Source organism: Carlito syrichta, unplaced genomic scaffold (assembly GCF_000164805.1).
Source record: "Carlito syrichta isolate Samal-C Ts95f unplaced genomic scaffold, Tarsius_syrichta-2.0.1 Scaffold242717, whole genome shotgun sequence".
NCBI lineage: Eukaryota > Metazoa > Chordata > Mammalia > Primates > Tarsiidae > Carlito > Carlito syrichta.
This window is the reverse complement of record NW_007186813.1, coordinates 486,738-494,736: the sequence shown is the minus strand read 5'-3', so window position 1 is coordinate 494,736 and position 7,999 is coordinate 486,738. Positions and strand designations below refer to the sequence as shown.

Below are 7,999 nucleotides of genomic sequence, written 5' to 3'. Positions count from 1 at the left end.
GGCTACTTGGAAGGTTGAGGCGGAAGGATCGCCGGAGCCCAGCAGGTCGAGGCTGCGGGGTGGCTGGGAGTGTGCCACTGTACTCCAGTCTGGGTGACAGAGTGAGACTTCAACTCAAAAGAAAAAAGAAAATCATAAAATCATCTGAAGAATATTTCTTTCAAAGTCCTCAGACAGCATGACCCCAACTTCTCTGTTTTTTGGTTTTGAGTTGGGGTCTCACTTTGTTGCTCAGGCTGGCATGTAGTAGTACAATCACAGCTCACCACAGTCTCAATCCCCTAGGCTCAGGTGAGCCTTCTACCTCAGCCTCCCAAGTAGCTGAGACTACAGGCACATGCACCATGCTTGGCTAACTTTTTGATTTTTTTATAGAGATGAGATCTCGATATGTTGCCTAAGCTGGTCTTGAACTCCTAGGCTGGGTATTCCTCCTGCCTAGCCAAGTAGCTAGAACTATAGGCATGTACCACCATGCCTGGCTAATTTTTGATATTTTGTAGAGAAGAGGTCTGTGTTGCCTAGGCTGATCTTGAACTCCTAGGCTCAAGCAATCCTCCTAACTCAGCCTCCCAAAGTGCTGTGATTGCAGATGCGAGCCACTGCACCCAGCCCCAACTTTTCTGTGGATCATGCTTCCTAAGTCCCCTTTCAACTCTAATTGTCTTCAACCTATAACTAAGTGGAGTTTTCCAACCAGGAGCTGATGCTGATTCAGTCAACTTGCTTGGTCAGCCACTTTCTTCTCATAGCTGGATTTGGTGAGGTGGCTTTTCACTTCATAAACCTTTACAGCTGGTTATTCTCACCTGCACAAGAAATTTCTAGGGTACAGCTTCATCAGTGTGCCGTGGAATTACCTGGAGGGCTTATTTTTTATTTTGAGTTGGAGTCTTACTCTGTTGCCCAGACTGGAGTGCAGTGGCATGCTCCCGGCCACCGCAGCCTCGACCTGCTGGGCTCCGGCGATCCTTTTGCCTCAGTCTTTCAAGTAGCTGGAACCACAGGCATGCATCACCATGCCTGGCTAATTTTTGTGATTTATTGTAGAGATGAAGTCTCGCCAAGTTGCCCAGGCTGGTGTCGAACCCCTGGGTTCAGGCAATCTTCTCACCTCGGCCTCCCAAAGTGCTGGGTTTATAGCCTGGAGGGCTTATTAAAACTCAGGCTCTTGGATTCCTGCAGCAGAGATTCTAACTCAATAGGCCTGGGGTAAGGTTCAAGAACCTGCATTTCTAACAAGCTCCTAGGTGATTTGAATCTGCTATCTGCAGAAAAGTGTTTGTAGGGCATGATGGCCAAACAAAAGCCCACCCTTTTCTTTCCAGATGTGATGCATTCTGTGCTTAGAAAGTATCCTATTCAGGCTGACTGGCATTTTTTAAAAAAGGGAAATAAACCCAATGGTTTTGATTCACTGGCATTAAGACTTTCTTTGAGGGGGAATAGTGAGGAGAAGGGAATGCCTCAGAAGACAATGAAGTTTAAGATTAACAAGGAGGCTGGGCATTGTGGCTCACACCTGTAATCCCAGCACTTTGGGAGGCTGAGGTGAGAGGATATGCCTGAGTTCAGGAGTTTGAGACCAGCCTGGGCAACCTGGTGAGACTTCGTCTCTACAATAAATTAAAAAATTAGCCGAGCATGGTGGCGTGTGCCTTCAGTTCCAGCTACTTGCAAGTCTGAGGTGGAAGGATCACCTGAGCCCAGCAGGTCAAGGCTGCAGTGGCTATGAGTTTGCCACTGTACTCCAACCTGGGCAACAGAGTAAGACTCCAACTCAAAGAAAAAAAAAAAGATCAACAAGAAACAGTCCCCTGGAAGTTCCAAACATAAGAATAGAAACAAACATTTAACCTGACAAATATACAACAGACCAAACGTGCGCAGGCTGTATTTTCATAAAGTTTAGGAGCTAAAACCTGATTAGAACCATAAACAGTTCCCATATACAGATAGAGAATACTGGGAGAAACACTTTTAGAATCTGCTTAACCTGCCATAGGAGCTACCCACTCTGTTCTACGGTGTTGCATATGGGCATTTTTGCTCAGAAATAACCACCATGTCTTTGGCTATTGTAGAGTTCAGTTTTGTGCTCTTGAATATTCATTCAAACCTGCAGTAACAAACTAATCTGAAACCACAAATTAGTTTTTTTTTAAATATCATATTTTAGACTACCCTAAGAATCAGCTGGAGCCCAAAACATTTTGAGTTTGGTCACCTCAGAGCATTAACCTCTTATTTTTTAATTTTTTTTTTGAGTCAGAGTCTCATTCTGTCACCCAGGCTGGAGTGCAGTGGCATGCTCATGGGCACTGCAGCCTCCACCTGCTAGGTTCAGGGGGTCCCTCCACCTCAGCCTTCCAAGTAGCTGGAACCACAGACGTGTGCCACCATATCCAGCTAATTTTTTGATTTATTGCCGAGACAAGATCTCACCAAGTTGCCCAGGCTGGTCTTGAACCTCTGACTCAGGCAATCCTCTAGCCTCTGCCTCCCAAAGTGCTGGGATTACAGGTATAAACTACCACGCTTGGCTCATTATATTTCTATTAACTATAAGTTGCTTCTGGTGATATCACAACCCTTTGAAAAAGCACATTTCAAAGAGAAAGAGAAAAAGGCAGAGTCTTTCAGATTATAAACGTAGCAGTAAGCAACATAAGATCAGCATTTAAATCTATAGCAGCCCAAATTCAAACGAGGGAGACCCCCAAAGAACAAAATTTATTTATTAAAAATTGTGTATTTATTCTTCCATGTTTAAATTTCAGTCATCTGCTGGGTGCAGTGGCTCATGTCTGTAATCCCAGCACTTTGGGAGGCAGAGGTGAGAGGATTGCCTGAGCTCAGGGGTTTGAGACCTTGTCTCTACAATAAATCAAAAAGTCAGCCGGGCATGGTAGCGCATGCCTGTAATTCCAGCTACTTGGAAGGCTGAGGTGGAAGGATCGCCAGAGCCCAGCAGGCGAGGCTGCGGTGGCCGGGAGTGGCCACCGCACTCCAGTCTGGGCAACAGAATGAGACTCCAACTCCAAAAAAAAAAAACCACCAACAAAAAATTCAGTCACCTTCAAAGTACTCTCTGATGCAATACACCTGAGATGCTTTTTCCACTGCTCAAAATAGTTTTTGAACTTGTCAATTTTGACACCTTTGAGCGTTTCTGCCATTTTTTGTTTTACCTCTTCTATATTGGCAAAACATTTCCCTTTGGGGACTTTTTTCATCAAGGAAACAAAAAAAAGTCACTCGGGGTAAGTACTGGGTGAACAGGAATCCTGGGGTACAGGGGTCATGCCATTTTTGGTCAAACACTGGTGAACACTCAGTGTGGTGTGGGCAGGTGCCCTTGTGTATCACCCATCATGGAATGGGCAAACGTGTTGACAGAATCTCCAATAAAAGACCCACTGAAGCCAAATGTAGCCTTTTACAACAATGCTTCCTGGGACACTGATGCTGATGGGTTCCCAGAACACTTACTTAGCAGGGGAGGCCGGTACTACAAGAGGTCTGCCGTACAAAAAAAAAATCTTTTTTTTTTAGTACCCCTTCATAGAAGGTAAACTAGATAACCTCTTTTATTACAGGCTCTAGGAAAAGCTAGATTGAAACAGTGCTAAGTAGGAACACTTGCCTGTGGTACGCTTAAAAGGGGGCGGCACTTGACACTAATCCTAGAAATTTAGTATAAGAGTTGCTCTCAGCTGGGCTTGGTGGCTCAGCCTGTAATCCCGCGCCTTTGGGAGGCTGAGGTGAGTGGACTGCCTGAGCCCGCGGGGTCAAGACCCGCCTGGGCAGTGAGACCTCATCTCTACAATAAATCAAAAAATCAGCCGGGCATGGTAGTGCATGCCTGTAATTCTGGCTACTCAGAAGGCTGAGGCGGAAGGATCGCCGGAGCCCAGCAGGTCGAGGCTGCGGTGGCCGGGAGTGGCCACTGCACTCTAGTCTGGGCGACAGAGTGAGACTTCAACTCAAAAGAAAAAGAGTTGCTCTCTATTTGCTGAAAGAAAGAAAATGACCCCACCCTCACCACTAGAAATGTTATTGGAAGCTTGCTTACCAATGCAGCAGGATTCACGTTAAAAAATTTCCATTCACGGCCAGGCTCAGTGGCTCAGCCTGTAATCCCAGCACTTTGGGAGGCCAAGGTGAGTGAACTGCCTAAGCCCAAGGGTTCAAGACCAGCCCGGGCAACTTGGTGAGCCCTCACCTATACAATAAATCAAAAATTAGCCAGGCATGGTAGCGCACGCCTCTAGGTCCAGCTACTTGGAAGGCTGAGGCAGAAGGATTGCCGAAGTCCAGCAGGTCGAGGCTGCAGTGGCCGGGAGCGTGCCACTGTACTCCAGTCTGGGCGACGGAGTGAGACTCCAATTCAAAAAAAAAAATTCCATTCATTATCTTACTTTTCACAACATTAAATAATGCTTATAAAATTTTTAATTACATGGGAAAATGCTATGTCATAATGTTGAGGAAAACCGATACAGTGGTGTAAATACCCCCCCTTTTATTTTTGAGTCAGAGTCTCAGTCTGTTGCTCAGGGAGGAGTACAGTTGCATGATCACAGCCACTAAAGCATCGACCTGCTGGGCTCAGGAGATCCTTGCGCCTCAGCCTTCCAAGTAGGTGAAACTACAAATGAACACCACCACACCTGGCTAATTTTTGCATTTACTGTAGAGACGAGGTTTCACCAAGTTGCCCAGGTTGGTGTTGAACCTCTGGGCTCAAGCAATCCTCTTGCCTCTGCCTCTCAAAGTGCTGGGATTACAGGTATGAGCCACTGAGTCTGATCACTTTGATCTTTTTTTTGAGTGCGTGTGTGTGTCAGAGTCTCACTCTGCTGCCTATGCGGGAGTGTAGTGGTACACTTCCAGCCACCACAGCCTCAACCTGCTGGGCTCAGGTGATCCTTCTACCTCTGCCTTCCAAGTAGCTGGAACCACAGGTGTGTGCCACCACGTCTGGCTAATTTTTTGGTTCACTGTAGAGACAAGGTCTTGGCAAGTTGGCCAGGCTGGTCTTGAACCCGTAGGCTAAAGCAATCCTCTCATCTCGTCCCCACAAAGTGCTGGGATTACAGGCGTGAGTCATCACGCCTGGCTCCTTTAGATCTTAATTATGTAAAAAACCAATATTTTATTAGAGACTACCTATGGGTGGCAGAATTTTTATTTTATTTTTTTTAGTTAGAGTCTCATTCTGTTGCCCAGGCTGGAATGCAGTGGCACACTCACAGCCACTGCAGCCTCAGTGGCTGTCCTAGGCTCAGGGATCCTTTTGGCTCAGCCTCCTGAGTAGTTGGGACTATAAGTGTATCACCGCGCTTCACTAATTTAAAAAAAAAATTTTTTTTTTTTTTTTTGAGTTGGAGTCTCAAACTGTCGCCCAGACTGGAGTGCAGTGGCCGCTTCCGGCCACCGCAACCTCGACCTGCTGGGTTCCGGTGATCCTTCCGCCTCAGCCTTCCAAATAGCCGGAATTACAGGCATGTGCTACCATGCCCGGCTGATTTTTTGATTTATTGTAGAGATGAGGTCTCGCTGCCCAGGCGGGTCTCGAACCCGCGGGCTCAGGCAATCCACTCACCTCAGCCTCCCAAGGCGCGGGATAAAAAAATTTTTTATAGAGACAAAGTCTAGCTATGTTGGCTAGGCTGGTCTCAAACTCCTGGGTTCAAGCAATCCTCTTACCTCAGTCTCCCAAAGTGCTAAGATTACATGAGCCACTGTGCCTGGCCTGATTATGAGTAATTTTTAATTTACTTTATTCTTGATGCTTTCTCTATTTTCCAATGTTCTACAATGAGAAAATATTCAGGAAAAAAATCTTTTTAAAAAACAGAATGAAAGAACCACAGAGAGGGAAGTTTTGCTTCTTTCAGGGCATAAAACACAGTAAACTGAAACATGAATAATTTACTCACAAATGGCTGGAAGTGAGGAAGAAGACAATACCTTTAACAAAGTTGTATTTATCGGGTTCAGGCGGGAATTGCATTCCACCTAAAATTTTAAAAAAGGAGAAAATTTTATGAGTTTCTAGAAAAATAAGAAATAGCTTGGCATGAGAATGATCTTGCAAGAGCAACAGCTCAGTTTGGAGATGGGGGAACCAGCCAAAGAGACTACCAAAATACACAGTGGGAGATATATTTATAGGATATACTTTTATATCGGGCATTTCTGAGCAGACTTAAAAATCTGGCTAATTTCATTTTCTGAATCTGTCATGAATCTTTAAAGAACTACATGCTAAATCTAATTCTTCCTACTGATACAGCATGAGGGTAAGTCACCTTCTTTAAAAAGGGAACTGAAGAGTGGCCCTCTCCTGTGGGGATCTCTCCGATGGCTTCCCAGCACAAATGGCCCTAATGGCTGAACCCTGGGTACCTTTCCCGCCTCACTTCTCAGCTTTCTTTCTTAGTGGGTTTGCTAGTCATTATACCTTCTTTCTTGCCTCTAGATCTTTTGCTATTCAGTCTAAAGTTGAACTCTCCTGATTTTTTTGCACAGCAGTTATCATAGTTAAGAACTATAATCTTGTAAATTTACATGTTTGGTATCTTGTACCCTTGTATTCATGAAGGCAAGGGTTTCAAAGAAAATGTTTTAGGGAGACAGTCTCTGGGTTCAGCAATGTTTTGATCAAATCTATCTCTTTTTTTACATGCTTTCCAAGAACACACATATAGAACCTGTGCTAAGAGTTATGAATCCAGTGGGGGTGAAAACATGGAATACAAAACAAAATAAAAATGAAACCACTGCAAAAACTTAACAACTGAGCTGAGTGAATATAGAAAGATTTCCACAGACAGATGAAGAGAAGAGTGAATGTCTGAAGGCTTCCAGAGTCAGGGAAAGCATAAGCAGAGACCCAGTGGTGTGAAGGAAATGCTACAGAGGAAGGGTGAGGTGAGGGGCGCTGGAGGGGCCAGAGGCAGCTGGAGCTACCTGTGGAATGCAGGAGGTGTCTGAGGTGACAGGATTTGAATTGTTTTAGGAGAGCAGTGGCCCCCATGACAGACTGCAGAGGCAGCAAGTCAGTTATTAAAATTACCTAGGCCACAGCCAGTAATCCAGATGAACATTTGCTCTGGTGATTGCTGGTAGGCAGGTATACAAAACTCTTCTAAAATCAGGGGATAATTCTAAAGCCAGGATCACTGAATCAGAGTTTTGGTTTACTCTACACAGAGGACAATGTAGGCAGTGATAAATAAACACACCAGATTACTGTAGAATATGTATTAACTCTAAAAGATAGAATTTAAAAACTGGATCCCTAACCGCCTGGCACAGTACTCAGAACAGAGTAGATAGGCTATAAATATTTTCTGGAAGAATGAACTTGCAGTCTGGATTTAATATGATAAATTATGATTTTCATGGTTCACTATCTTGTAATTTCTATAACATGATAAGAAGTCTTGATATCTGGTAGGCAAACCACAATAGCTGGTTTTTGACAAGTCTACCTCTCTCTCTTGCTCTCTGAATACAGGGGGTCCATCTTATTAATTTTCATATTCTCCATAGCATGGAACAAATAGGAGATGCTAAAAATAAAAAAGTTGAATGAGTGAGCAAGAAGAGTAACAGTAACTAAAATTTTGGAACTTCTTGCCCTTCCTTCCATGTGTGGATATTTCTGTGAACCCCTATCAATTGTGGGATAAAATGCTCTGGCAGGGGAACTAGGTTTGATTGTCTACTTTGTGGGACACATGGGGCTCCTGAAGTTCTGCTCTATCAATGCTAAGGGGGTGGAAACCAGAAAGAGAAAGAGACTTCATCCATATGGCCAAATTATATAGTCTTGAAAAATAATTGGCCGGGCTCAATGGTTCAGCCTGCAATCCCAGCACTTTGGGAGGCTGAAGTGAGTGGATTGTCTGAGCCCGCAGGTTCGAGACCAACCTGGGCAACTTGGCGAGACCTCGTCTCTATAATAAATCAAAAATTAGCTGGGTAT

The 7,999-nt window shown here is 44.6% G+C and overlaps 1 protein-coding gene across 4 annotated transcripts in view; it reads right to left on the bottom strand.

Annotated features, from left to right (window-relative positions):
* NDRG3 (NDRG family member 3) overlaps positions 1-7,999 on the bottom strand; it is a 104,926-nt gene that overhangs the window by 5,048 nt on the left and 91,879 nt on the right. For all 4 annotated transcript variants that reach the window (XM_021709504.1, XM_008051893.1, XM_008051894.1 and 1 more), the window contains one exon: positions 5,977-6,024. In XM_021709504.1, coding sequence (XP_021565179.1) covers positions 5,977-6,024 — 48 coding nt within the window. The remainder of the gene's footprint in view (positions 1-5,976; positions 6,025-7,999) is intronic.